The sequence below is a fragment of the Mobula hypostoma genome, chromosome 12 (genome assembly GCF_963921235.1).
Source record: "Mobula hypostoma chromosome 12, sMobHyp1.1, whole genome shotgun sequence".
Taxonomy (NCBI): Eukaryota; Metazoa; Chordata; class Chondrichthyes; order Myliobatiformes; family Myliobatidae; genus Mobula; species Mobula hypostoma.
In genome coordinates this window covers 76,981,006-76,995,470 of record NC_086108.1, presented here as the reverse complement: position 1 = coordinate 76,995,470, position 14,465 = coordinate 76,981,006, and the positions used below count along the sequence as shown (strand labels likewise).

General features: G+C 38.8%; 1 protein-coding gene and 1 long non-coding RNA gene across 4 annotated transcripts in view; one reads left to right on the top strand and one right to left on the bottom strand.

Moving 5' to 3' along the window:
• Positions 1-14,465, bottom strand: part of rnf220a (ring finger protein 220a) — a 487,974-nt gene that overhangs the window by 83,433 nt on the left and 390,076 nt on the right. For all 3 annotated transcript variants that reach the window (XM_063064437.1, XM_063064436.1, XM_063064438.1), the window contains one exon: positions 6,532-6,670. In XM_063064437.1, coding sequence (XP_062920507.1) covers positions 6,532-6,670 — 139 coding nt within the window. The remainder of the gene's footprint in view (positions 1-6,531; positions 6,671-14,465) is intronic.
• Positions 1,723-14,465, top strand: part of LOC134354933 (uncharacterized) — a 65,321-nt gene continuing 52,578 nt past the window's right edge. The window contains exons 1-2 of the long non-coding RNA XR_010019925.1: positions 1,723-2,124; positions 4,611-4,917. This is a non-coding gene — a long non-coding RNA (uncharacterized LOC134354933). The remainder of the gene's footprint in view (positions 2,125-4,610; positions 4,918-14,465) is intronic.

Below are 14,465 nucleotides of genomic sequence, written 5' to 3'. Positions count from 1 at the left end.
CCAACCCTGAGACACCAAGCAAAGTCATTTGATGCCAAACAACTGGTTTATTGATTATTACAGAATGTCCCTCTGCTGCTTCCCGCTCCCTCCCTCCTCCATACCCCGTTTTCCAATCACTATTCCCCTCTCCCTGTGTCCTTTCCACTCTCAGTCCACAATAGAGACCCATATCAGAATCAGGTTTATCATCAATCATACATCATGAAATTAGTTTTTTTTCCAGCAACAGTACAAAGCAATATATAAAATTACTATAGTACTGTGCAAAAGTCTTAGGCATCCTAGCTATATATGTGCCTGAGACTTTTGCAAAATACTGTATCTATTACAGAATCAAAGTGGGTAGACATATATCAACAATGCTCAAATGAATGTGGGACACACTCAAAGCATGGTTAGTATGATGACATTATTTCATTGTGCTGCATCTGAATTTAGTTCTAAATTAGAAAAGCTAATATCCAATGTCCTGCTACCATATAATTATCAGACCTGCAAGTCAAGGACATCTTTTCATTTTTTCCTGACAAAGCACCTCATGTCAAGTGAAATTACCCCAAAATGCAATGATTGTTAAATGAACAAATAAATGAAATGAAGCAGCTATTTTGCACAAAGCGCAATTCAACCAACAGGAAGCCACTGCAAAAGTTGGGGGTAGGAGATGGAAACTTTTAGTGTACTTTTGAGTTTTGTCATTGAGGAAAATGTTGACAATCGTACAAAATGCACCTTTTAGGGATCTGTGAAATCCCTTTCACAGACAGCTGGAAATTTCAATGATTTTCTGAAAATTCCTGTTTATTTCCCTCTGTGCATGCATCACTCAACAATTCAGTACTGATCCGGTATTAGTCCATACTGAGCTGCACACTTCAAATCCAACAACTGTATGCACTGCAACAAAAACTAATGCAACTCTTATTAAGATTTCAATATTGGTTATCCATATAATGTGCTGACTATGACCTCTGTCATAGCTATATACTGATATACAATGTGTCAGATTTCTCCTCTACTAAATAAATCTACATTAGGTCATCTCACCTGGTAGGACACAAGAATCGATCCACCTCACTAAGGAAAATTTAATCTGATCACTGTTTGTTAGCATCAAAAATATATCACAAGGTCTCCCCCATTTGCTATTCCTGGATAAAATCATAAAATTATATTCTTGACAGAAACAGCAAAAATGGGATTTTAGCTCAATATCTTAATTACTTCTTCACACATAAACTAAACGAATTTAAAAACCAAAGTTCAATAAATTTCAAATTTGGGAAACCTTAACTCAGAATTTCACAAAGGATTTTAACAAATCAGCTACAGAACATCATAATAATCTGTATTTTACACTGTTACACACCACTTAGAGGGAAGAAAACGAAGCAGAATCGAAACTATCCTCAGTTTTAGAGCTAGTATTAATAAAAGCACGGGTTTTCTCAAACATTAACTATTAAAATAGCTAATACCCTACATTTAGAAATGAACATTATAAGTACTACAACAAGACACTGTTGTATTCAGCAAGTTCTCCCATCTTTCTGAGGCCAAAACCTGAAGTAAATACTTTTGTAAATTTCAATCCTCTATAAATCTGTACAACATAAAATATAGTGCTGTTTCAAAAAGCCCAGCAGAGGTCTGTAAAACATTTTTGCTCAACCTCCCTCCCTCTCTCGCTCTCTCTCTGAAGTTGTCCGGACAGTTTTCCTTACCACGCGTTATCACTTGCTTTAAACAGACTTGGCAGGCAATCTAATCCTCCCTGAAAAGGTCAGTGCCATTTTAACTGCCTTTCAATCACATTATGCATGGTGCAGCACACGTTCTCTGCGATGCCTCCAGCTCTTGTCTAGACTGGATCAATACCTGAGCGATATCACTGGAGGAATGACACATGATGCCAATCGACCCGAAATCCCTAAATGGAACTGAACAGAAGGGAACAACTGGCCGCCTCTGACCTATCGCTACCTAATCTACTTAGTCCCATCTGCTCAGGCCGAAATAACAACCAAAGATTTCCTCAGTCAGTGGTTTGCAGTGAGTGGGGACTTGCTCAGGCAGAACAACCCCACCCCCCATCAGCTTTGAAGTCACATTACAAAGCAGGTATGAAAGCACAGCGTCAAACATTTTCTGATGCCATCATTACTTTCTTATCACCTTGTTCATTCCACAGTTACTATAGTTTCATCCACAGTGTCAATAGTTTGCTAACTGTAAATAACCTCAGTTAGTTACAGTCCAGTCACTTTCTTTAAACTGCAGTGAATCATTTAAAGATGATAGCCTGGTTTAGACTGTATCAATTCAATTTTTGGGTAAATGGGTTTATTATTACATGATATATTGAATAAAAAAATTACCATGACTTAAGTGCAAATGAAACTTTAAATATTATGACTTCTTTTATTTAAGCTGTTGTTGTTTGCCATGTTTATCATCTTGGTGTATCAACAAGAAACATCATGAAAGCCCATCTAGCCAATTCCTAAATGAATAAATACACGGCATTCTCTCTGCACACCATTTTAGTACTTCTTTTGTGGCATAAACTATCCATCCTCACATGAAAAGTAACCACTTAATAGCTATTAATGTGTGTGAAACCAATTCAAGGAGCTGAAAAAGAGGTGAGGGAATAAAAGTCATAATTACTACTCCACATCAATTAAAAACTTGGTATAGCTACACAGGTCCATTTCGGAACTTGGGCATTGATGCTGTATAGCAGATGACAAACATGAAGCAATCAAAAATCCTTATGAACGCTCCCTATGAAAAGCCCTCAAAAAGGAAAGCTTATGAGAAAACCAGAACCATACAGTCAAATTTCAAACATAGCAATCAGGGGCACCAATCAAATACTCCACCCATAGAGGCTGTATATTACTTTCTTTGAAAAATGTGCTTAAGTTTTTTTTACCCGTCCAGAACAGCCAGCAAACACTGCTCATACTTCAAATTTGAGGACCTTAAATTTTCCCACATTAATTTCTACATTTTGAAACAACACAATAAGGTCCAATAGGAAGACCAAGATGTGGTTTCTTGAAAATGTTGCCAAGTATATACACCTTTTCTTTCAGGCTAGCTGAGAATACAGACTTGTTCTTTGGCCGACATGACTGGCCCAGCTGTGAAGCGCATCTGACACAAACTCTGTAGCTTTCATTAGAAAAACGGTACAAATTGATCGCAGACCTTGTACCTGCAATCCCCCTGGCAGCTCCCACTAGACACAGCTTTTTTAATATTTTATAACTTTTGAAATGAGACACTGTGCTCCTTGCCCTAGCTCATTTAGGTAAAACAAGGGAGATAACAGGGAATTTTGTTTGACAAGCTCTCATTTCTCAGCTATTCTGCCCTCAGTGATCCAAAAGCAGAGCCTCACTAAAATTACATTCCCAGGACTGGTCAAGTTAAGGTCAAATATTAGGAATGAGCAAATGGCTCAATTTCAGAGATTTCTTTAAAGGAAATTTACCGACAGAATTTTGGTCTTTCTCACAGTTTTCTGCAGAATAAGACTTTGCCAATCCTCAGTAACTATAGAAGATATTCATTAATGTTTTGACAAAATCTGTATTAACTTCTGATAAAAAATAAATATGTAAGTAAGAATTTTTTTTTAAATTCCAATACAGAATGTCTGTTCTAGTAACTATAACCCTTCATACTGCCCTTGAAGAGATGCTATGTAATTAAAAGATTACATTCAGCAGATCAATGTTTCAGTATGAAGACCCTTTACAGGGAGAAAGCAAGTCAGCTTCAAGTTCCAAAGAAGGTGGAGATTGGCATAAATAGAGATGACAATATCTATTATAGGTATGGAACCTTAACTGTTTCTCTATCCAAAAATGAGGGTCTGTTGAGGGCCTCCAGTTTTCATTGCAGATTTCCAGCATTTGCAGGCTTCTGATTTTAATTTCTTCTCAGACTAGTGGTGTAGTACATCCACACTACTATTTAGATGAAGGGATCATATTCTAAGACTTTTGCCCAGTAAAATCGATCAAGTGGCAAAATTATTCCAATTCATGACAGTATATGACTTGAAAAGGAACATTCAATAACAGGCCAAACACCCGTTACCCTGGTTTTTCTTGTCAGAGGACTGTACTGGGAAGTGCTGTTAATGAAGCTTTGTCAGTGCTGGATGGTGTTGTTCATGAAGCTTAGTTGCAACTGAACATCCAAGAGATAATAGAATTTGGAACAACAGTATTCCAATAATGGAAGAAGTGGATGCTCAAAATGGGTGTCGATAAAATAGGCTGTTTTATCCTGATTCAAATGATGAAGCATGTGGAAAGCATTCTATCTTTGTGTCTCCTTGACAATGGAAATACTTAGTAAAGTCAGAAGAATTCTGAGCTTCTGACCCATAATACATCTCTTTAAAGTTACGAATTATGACAACAAGCTTTGAATTTCAAGTTTCCAAACAAATTCTGTAACAGGTAACACTCAAATAAAATCACCTTGAATTATTCTATTAATTAAGTTTTGCATGCCAAGCAGCTGCCCTGATTGGCATCTTGTTAGCTCTCTCAAAGTAAATTTTCATGTTTCCTTTCAACCCATAGAGCCGATGCCTCAGAGAATTTCTTCAATTCCATTGCCCTGATTATTTTGCTGCAACCCATTCTCTCACACATGCCCACAGTCACCCCAATTCTTCCGTCAGCCTCCAGTACTACACTAATATGCCTGAGGGAGAAAATCAGACTAACAGGATGGAACTATGCAATTACAGGAGAACATGCAAACTTCACGGACAGCACCAGAGAATCTGAATCAATTGCAGTTTTCTGGAGTTGTGAAACATCTACTACCATTGAAACTGCCATTTAGTGTGCTTTAAATGCACTGTCACCATGTCACCCTTCTTAGGTAAGGCTTGCTTCAGCTCAAAGAAATTAAAATTTATTCAAATCCCAAACCATGTGCCTAAAAGGTAAGTCATTTTTTCTTTATATATTAACTTTGCTAAAATCTAGCACTGCAGGGACAACAGCATTTATTGCCTATCACCGAGTAACTGAGCTCACATCTAGAAATATTATAGTCCTTCTGCTGAAGATACTACTACAATGATGCTGCGTAGATGGCAGGACCTGGAACCGAGTAACGATGAAGTTACATTGATATACTTAAAAAGTTCTTACTTAAAAAGGAATATTTGGTGTTCCCATTTTCTTCAAGTCTTGTTCTTTTTGGTGCAAGAGTTGGCAGTATAGGAAATGCTACAGAATGCTCAGAATAACCTAGGCATTCTGTAGAAGTAGGCAAAGTTGCCACTATGTGCCAGCAAAGGGAATGAACATTTAGGATGTTGGACAAGATGCCAATCAAGTCAGCTGCTTTGTCCAGGGTGGTGCACTGCTTCTTGAGTATTGTAGAACTCCACTAGGAGTCTGTAGGAAATTGGGAGACTATTTCACCAAATCCCTTTCAGTGGGTGGAAAGGATCAGGAAGTGAATTACTTGATGTTGGATCCCGATCATTCGTGCGCACGTGCGTGTGTGTGTGTGTATACACACACACAGATACATACACACTGCACTCTCATTGCTGTTACACTTTATTGTGCATTGCTATTGTTTTACATTGTTCAATGCACTGTGTAATGATCTGATCTGCATGACAAGTTTACTGTATCTTAGTACATGTGACAGTTATAAACCAAATATTGATGAAAGGGGCTTTTATTGGTTGGGCTACAGAATATCAAGGACAGGTTGTAAAGACTCCTCCTTCTGGTTAGAGACAATCACTGTCTGGCAATTTAATGATGCTACTTTTTTTTAGTCCTTGCTTCATTCAGGCATGAACTGATTCATTTGCTGAGGAGTTGTCAATAGAATTGAGCTAAGTTATTATAAAAAAAAACTTACAAATGAATTCAGTAGATCAATCCAGAGGATTAAATATTGCCTTAAACACACTTAGATAAAAATGTCCAGATACCAAAATTAGGAGTAAGGGTTTTAAGAAATGATTTTTAAAAACTTAAAAACATAAACATAACAAGGCGGAGACATCTATTGTGTGGAAACAACAATCTCTGAAACAACAATATCAATAAACTAGATTAGATGTTATTATAGCTCAAAAGCAATGTCAAGTCTGTAAACAGCAACCCACCTCCCAAAGATGTTCTGGGAAGATGATCAAAAAAAACAATATGCTTTAACTTTATTTTTACTTCCCACTACAGCTAACTAGACCATCACCGTTTTTGACCAACATTTTACTGGAAAAAACAACATTTTTATTTAAATTCCAGAACGTCGTGTCTTCATCCAAACCATTCATCAACCTAGCTTTGGACCTGGCCAAATGTAGAAATCCTAGACATAGGCTACATAGATAGCAATGAGCATTTACATTCTTTAAAAGTTCAAGAAACAACTTGCAAAAAGAATTCAGTTTAAATTCAATTTTAGTTAATAATTATAAAAGTGTGATTAGTCGCAAAATAAAACCTTGAAAATTTTGCATACCTCGAAAACCACCTTCTAATAAGGTTGTAGCACGTATTCTCTTCTGCCCACACCATTCATATTCTTCAAATCTGTTCCCACTTGCACTCTCATTTTCTATGTCCACAGAGTCATCATCATTTGTGTAAGAACCATCTCTCTGTAAAATAAAATAAACCATTTTAATAATTCATGCTTTAGCTAGTTTAACTGGGCTGGAATTTTGCTGTTACTAGTTGGCAGGTCCACAATGGCTAACTACAATGTGTGTACAATGCATTCTTGACTTTCAGGTCTGAAAACTAGAGCATGGAACTGGGAACATGATGGACATCAGATGCATCCCCAACTGACCCTACTGTGTCCGTGGACTCACTAGTTGTTGAAATTAGAAATTCAATATGCTTCATATCTGATCCTTCAGCTTTACCACAGCCATAGAGTAGATACATTTACTGTTACTTCATTCAAGATGGATTTACTTCAATTTATATTTATGTTTTAATTAATTGCCATTTAATGTGTTTTAAATACATTTATTATTATTGAAAAATAGATTAATTTACTTTGTTTTAACTTAATGTTTTCAGATGAATTTGATAATCAGTGAAAAGGCTTCCTTATAGCATAAGTTGACAGAAGGCTACTGAATCCATCTGTGAGCTGACTGTAGGCAAGGCTTTCGTTCCCACTGCCTGCAGATCAAGAAATGCTTGTAGTCTGCTGCATTTTATGGAAGGGCTACAGAAGTGACAATGGCAGTAAGTTAGGGCCATGCTGCCACGAAAATTTGTTTGGCTGCAGGGCTAATGAGAATAGGGCTGTACGCTCAAGCTACGATCAGAGTTCAGTCCATTGAGTTGAATTCAATTGACTTACTTTCTGCTCTTTACAGAAACAACTGGACTCAGTTCAATATGTAATTTATCCACTTGTGCAAGACTATAATTTCCTCAAACAGGGTTTCCCAAATGAAAATTCCAGTTTGTCACTTCTTACATTTACTACTCAATTAATATTTCCTTTCTAATAAAGCAGCTTGTTCTGATTTCATATGAAATACAACTAAATTTTTTTTTAAAATTTCTCCTGACCCCACACCAAATAAAAATCTTCTACTCTTATTTTCACTTCTTTTTCTGTGGTTTCCTTCCCAGTCGAAGTTTAATCAAAAAGCTACGCTCTTGGCAGTAATAATTTACATAGGAATCTGGACTTCTTGAAGATAATTGTATGGACTAGCTGCATTTTCCTGTTTCCTTGTGGTTCATTAGAAAAATAGAGAAAATGTTAATGTAGGACTGCATACATTGGAAATATCGAGGTATCTCCTAAAACACAAATGAAATTAAAGCTTATGAAACATATTTAATTGTAAGTTTATCCAAAGCATGTATCAGACTTAAGTAGATTGATTTAACTAGTCTACAATTGGGAAAAATTATTATACCGCGATAAAGAGAGTTGTGGTGAGTACAGAAACAGGCCCTTCGGCCCAACTTGTCCATGGCAACTATAATGTCTATCTAAGCCACACCCACTTGCCTGCAGTTGGCCCAAATCTCTCAAGGCTTTTTCTATATATGAACCTGACCAAATGCCTCTGAAACATTGTAATTTATATGATCACTCCCCTCAGCCATTTGCGCTCCAGGATAAGTGTTTCAGACTATTGAGGTTCCCGTTGTAACTCAAGCACTCTAGTACCATTGCCATCCTTGTGAATCTTTTCTGTACCTTCTCCAGCTAAATAACATCCTTCCTGGATGGGTGACAAGAACTGTGCACAATGCTCCAAATGTGATCTCACCAATGACTTGTTTAAGTGTAACATGATGTCCTAACTCCTGTACGCAATACACAAAACAAAGTTCATGACATACAATATGTCAGTGATAATAAAACTGAAGGAAAGCATACCAAACACTTTCTTTAGCACCCCATCTATGGGTGTTACCAGGTGTTTACCCCTGTGTATTCTATTTTACAACATTGTCCAGGCCCTCCCAAGTCCTGCCCTAATTTAAGTTGCCAAAATGCAATATGTGTGGCGCATGGCCAATTCCTTGTTACATGTTACAACAAAATTCCTTGTTCCACTTTCCCAGTACATTTAATTCAGGTTGTAATTTTAGATAACCTTCTTCCCTGTTCACTACACCACCCAGCATTGGTCACAGACCTTCATTTTCAATAACTCTCCACTATCAGCCACTGACTACTTCCACTGAGGCAATTTTGTATCCAATTGGCTAGTTCACTCTGGATCCCACTTTCCAGACTAGCCTACCATGTGGACCAATTCAAAAGCCTTGCTAAATTCCACATGAACCACATCTACCACCCTGTCCTCATCAATTCTATTTGTCACCTCTTCAAAAAACTCTACTGAATTCAAATTATAGATCATATTGTACAAAAGTTAACAAGATGATTTGTCAAAATTTTTTGACTATATATCTTTCAATATGTTGATGTCTTATGCAAGAATGTAATAGGGTCCATATAGCAGCTTCTAAATTTATCAATGCAAATTATTAGGAGGAACTGAAAGGGACACAGCAATCAAGGTATGCCTAGCCTAAGTTGTGCAGAAGAGAAGCAAAGAACTTTGTATATTAAAAACAAAGCATCTATTTGCCCTCTCCATAATTATTTTACTTAAATTTTGACTGTTTTCAAATATTTAGCATGTAAGTTTCATTTGATAACTACGATACAGTGGAACAAAATTTATCCAAACAGATAATGTGATAAGGAATGAACATCTATAATTACTAATCACAAAGAGAAAATTCAGGCAATCTTCAAAACAACCTTTAGTTAATAAAATTATGGATGAGAGCATTAATTTCAATAAGTATAATAATTTTAGACCTAGAAGTAAGATCAAAGACATTTACAGCTTTGGAAGAAGTCACTTGGTCCATGAGGCCAGTTTGGTTCTTTGAAATAGCTGTTTCACTATTAAATCCACTTCCAATAGATTTTTCCCTTAAAACTGGAGTTGAAGTATTTATCCATGTAACTTTTAAAAATCATTCCTGAATCCTCTTCCAGATAACAACTTATTGCTTCAAACAAAATCCCACTTAACATACTACTTGTGTGATAATTTGCAGCAGAATTTAAAATCTGTGTTTTTACTTACTACGACTACAAGACCAGCAGTGCAATCTCATATTCTACAGAAACTAGAGGTCTTGACAAATGATTTACAGGACAGATTAGAAGGAACTCTCAGTGAGTGGCAGTAATAGGCAATGATTACTTTACAGCAGTTTTTATTCTGAGAGATAAAGGTGAAGTCTGCAGTACGTTAACCGCAGGAAATAGAAATAAGGAAAATATCAGCTCAGCTGCTATTCATTAGAGTCCTTAAACCAACACTGAATACATGTCCTTTGCCCATGTATTAAAAAGTTTGTAAGAGCCTTCATCAATGATTCTTACTCTATCATAAGGTCAGAGGAAGAAATGTTTGCTGATGATTGCATGACATTCAGCTCCTCAGAAAATGAAGTAGTCCAAGCTTGCACAAATCAAGGTCAGCCTAACATTCAGACATGGGCTAATAAGTGGCAAGTTATAGTCAGTAATAGTAATGCACATAAATACCATGCGATGATCACTTCCAACAAGAGAATCTAACCAACAGAGCCTGGCATTTAATGGCATTATCACTACTAAGCTCCCACAGACTGACAGGAAAATGAACAAGCCATAGGAAAACAGAGGCTGAAAGATCAGCTCAGAGACTGGGTATTCTATGGTGAGTAACTCACAGCCTGACAGTCAATAGCATTTTCACTATTTACCAGGCACAAGTCAGAAATCTGATGGGACACTCATCTGATTCAGCAACACTACTAAAGTTACTAATGGATCCTAACAGGTAATAACTATATTCCAGACCATAAAGCTAAACACTACCCAGGACAAAGTAGCCAGTTTGACTAGTAACCCATGCAACACCCTAAATATTAACCACAATGTACTGTGGCTTCAGAGTGTAATATCTGCAAATTGCACTGCAGTTATTCATCCAGTCTATCCACCCATCCCACAACCTTCACAGTCAAAAAGGACAAGGCCAAATAGTAAACAAATTGTCCCCATCTTAATGACAGGGTTCCTTTCCAGAGAACTGTTTGTAACCTGATCAGTTTATAAGTCAGAAATGTGTCTGTCTAACAATATATTTAAATAAACATACAGGGAGATATAGGGCAATATCTAGTTGCAGCAGGGTATTTAACGCAACCATTCAGATTTCTCTGCAAGAAGGCTAGAACACCATATAAGTTGTTAGCAACCCTATCAACCTGTGTAATAACTTTGAGTGATCTCTGGATGTGGATCTCAAGATCCCTCAGTTGTTCCACACTGCTAAGGTTCCTGCCATTAACTTTGTACTGTGCCCTCAAGTTCAAACTTGCAAAGGATCACTTCATACTTTTCTGGACTGAACTCCATCTACCTTTCAATTCAGCTCCAGGAAGAAAGGGGTTGGGAAAACAGCGGTTCACTTGGACGCAGTGGGCACTCCAGATTCAATCAAAGGTGTATTTGTTCGTCTTGTATGATCGCAAGTCACTGCTAGATACTAAGAACATCCACTATTACAGGACTATCCCATCAATGAGTTGCTCAATAGTGACAGAGTTGGACTTATTGTGTACCGTTGCCGTGTTGTCGCCTGGACTTGTCGTGTATTGTTACATGGTGCGCAGTGCGAGTGATTGTCTCGACCGTTTTTATTGTGATCACAAAACCCTGCTGGGCATTGGTAATGTCGAATACTTCAAATCCAGTTCACTGGTTCACTGCTGGGGCAGCCGCGTTGCCTCAGTTGTGGCGAGATCTAGATCAATGCTACGGGGTTACCTGTGCAGTCGACCAGGAACTAGAGATACCGAGGTCATGTGGGAGGACCCCTGTGGGCTGGACCATCCAGTGTTCACTAGGTAGAAGAATATTTTTTGCTGGTGCCTGACCTGCTGTTTTTCCTCCAGCAGTCTTCCTCCTGGTACTTATCCTTGCAAGCTGAACAAGTGCCATACCCGGCCCGACACCACCTCCCTCACTACCATTCAGGACCCAAAACAGTCATTCCAGGTGAGGCAACACTTCACATATGAGTCTGTTGGGGTCACCTACTGTATCTGGTGTATCCAATGTGGCTTCCTGTATATCAGTGAGGCCTGACATAGATTGGGAGACCATTTCGCTGAGCATCTACACTCCATCCAGCAGAAAAAGCTGGATCTCCTGGTGGCCACCCTCTTCAACTCTACTTCCTATTTTGACATGTCAGTCCATGGCCTCTTTTACTGTTGCGATGAGGCCACACTCAGCTTGGAGGAACAACACCTTATATTTCATCTGGGTGGCCTCCAACCTAATGGCATGAACGTCAATTTCTTGAATTTCTGGTAGTTACCCATCCCCACCTTCACCATTCCCATAGCCCTCTCTCATCTTATCTCATCATCTCCCTTAGGTGCTCCTCCCTTTTCCCTTTCTGTCCATGGTCTTCCACCCTCTTCTATCAGATTCCCCCTTCTCCAGCCCTTTATTTCTTTCACATATCAGCTTCCCAGCCCTTTACTTCACCCCTCTCCTTCTCCCAGTATCACCTATCACCTACCTCCCTTGTACTTCTTCCTCCTCTCCACCCACCTTTCTGATCTAACTTCTCATCTTTTTTTCCAGTCCTGATGAAGGGTCTTGGCCCGAAAAGTCAATCGTTTACTCTTTTCCATAGATGCGGCCTGGCCTGCTGAGTTCCCTCTCATCTCCTCCAGCCTTTGTGTGTACTGCTTTGGATTTCCGGAATCAGCCGAATTTCTTGTGCTACATTATTTTCTTTGTTCTTTGTGACTGTATGTTTTTCTGAAAACATACAGTGGCATGCAAAAGTTTGGACACTCCTAGTCCAAATTTCTGTTAACTGTGAATAGCTAAGCGAGTAAAAGATGACCTGATTTCCAAAAGGCATAAAGTTAAAGATAACACATTTCTTTAATATTTTAAGCAAGATTACTTTTTTTATTTCCATCTTTTACAGTTTCAAAATAAAAAAGGAAAAGGGCCCGAAGCAAAAGTTTGGGCACCCTGCATGGTCAGTACTTAGTAACAACCCCTTTGGCAAGTATCACAGCTTGAAAACACTTTCTGTAGCCAACTAAGAGTCTTTCAATTTCTGTTTGGGGGATTTTCGCCAATTCTTCCTTGCAAAAGGCTTCTAGTTCTGTGAGATTCTTGGGCCGTCTTGCACGCACTGCTCTTTTGAGGTCTATCCACAGGTTTTCGATGAGGTTTAAGTCGGGTGACTATGAGGGCCATGGCAAAACCTTCAGCTTGCGCCTCTTGAGGTAGCCCACTGTGGATTCTGAGGTGTGTTTAGGATCATTATCCTGTTGTAGAAGCCATCCTCTTTTCATCTTCAGCTTTTTTATAGACGGTGTGATGTTTGCTTCCAGAATTTGCAGGTATTTAATTGAATTCATTCTTCCCTCTACCAGTGAAATGTTCCCCGTGCCACAGTCTGCAACACAAGCCCAAAGCATGATCGATCCACCCCCGTGCTTAACAGCTGGAGAGGTGTTCTTTTCATGAAATTCTGCACCCTTTTTTCTCCAAACATACCTTTGCTCATTGCAGCCAATAAGTTCTATTTTAACTTCATCAGTCCACAGGACTTGTTTCCAAAGTGCATCAGGCTTGTTTAGATGTTCCTTTGCAAACTTCTGACGCTGAATTTTGTGGTGAGGACACAGGAAAGGTTTTCTTCTGATGACTCTTCCATGAAGGTCATGTTTGTACAGGTGTCGCTGCACAGTAGAACAATGCACCACCACTCCGGAGTCTGCTAAATCTTCCTGAAAGTCTTTTGCAGTCAAACGGGTTTTGATTTGCCTTTCTAGCAATCCTACGAGCAGTTCTCTCGGAAAGTTTTCTTGGTCTTCAAGACCTCAACTTGACCTCCACCGTTCCGGTTAACTGCCATTTCTTAATTACACCCTATCCTCGTTATATGAATGGGATACGTTCCTCGAAGTTGACGTATAATGTGAATAATTATTTAAATGGAGAAAATAGGATTGCGTTCTTGAGGGCTTCCTAAATATGTTTTATCTGTAACTTATTCACATTTTCATACCAATACGACACAAAAGCAGTACCACAAGGCAACATTCGTATTATATTTCATCAATTTAAGGTAATATTCAACATAATAAATCATAAGAAAGTTAACTTACTAGGGTGTACAGTACTCACCAACAGTGGCAGGTGTGTTCACTCTGGGAGATGAGTGGTTGTTGTGGTGTCGGGCAGCTTTACATGGATGAGGTGGATGGTTGTGTGTCGTCAGGATCATCAAGGACAGCAAGGGGTTTGGAAGACTCACAAAACTCTCGCCAGCAGGAAGGTTCACAAAACTCTCACCGGCAGCAGGAGATAACACCAGTTTGAAGAAAGTGGTGAGGGTTGCTTGCTTAGCAGCATTTTGTTTTTCAGCATAAATTTGCTTGTAGGGAAGAAGGCTTAACTGCAGGGAATGACTGAAATGCTGATTCCGTTCTCAACTTGGGTCCACATCCATCGCCATTTGTGCCAAGTGTTCCGCAGCCTTAAAAAATTCGGTCAGTTGCTTCAAAGTGGAAGACCTGACCTCTTTCCAGGGTTCATCAATGTTGTTGATGGCATGTCTGATGTTGAAGAACTTCCACCATTCCCTCACCGTTGGTAAACTGCCGGGATTTTCAAAATCGTCTGTTGCTTGCAGCATCTGAGCGACAGTCTGCCGTAATACACCTTGAATGTGGATATCACACCTTGGTCGAGTGGTTGAATCAGCGATGTTGTGTTAGGCGGCAGGAAACGCACTGCTATGTTACGATGAATACTGTCCAAATGTTTAGGATGGGCTGGTGCATTGTCAAGCAACA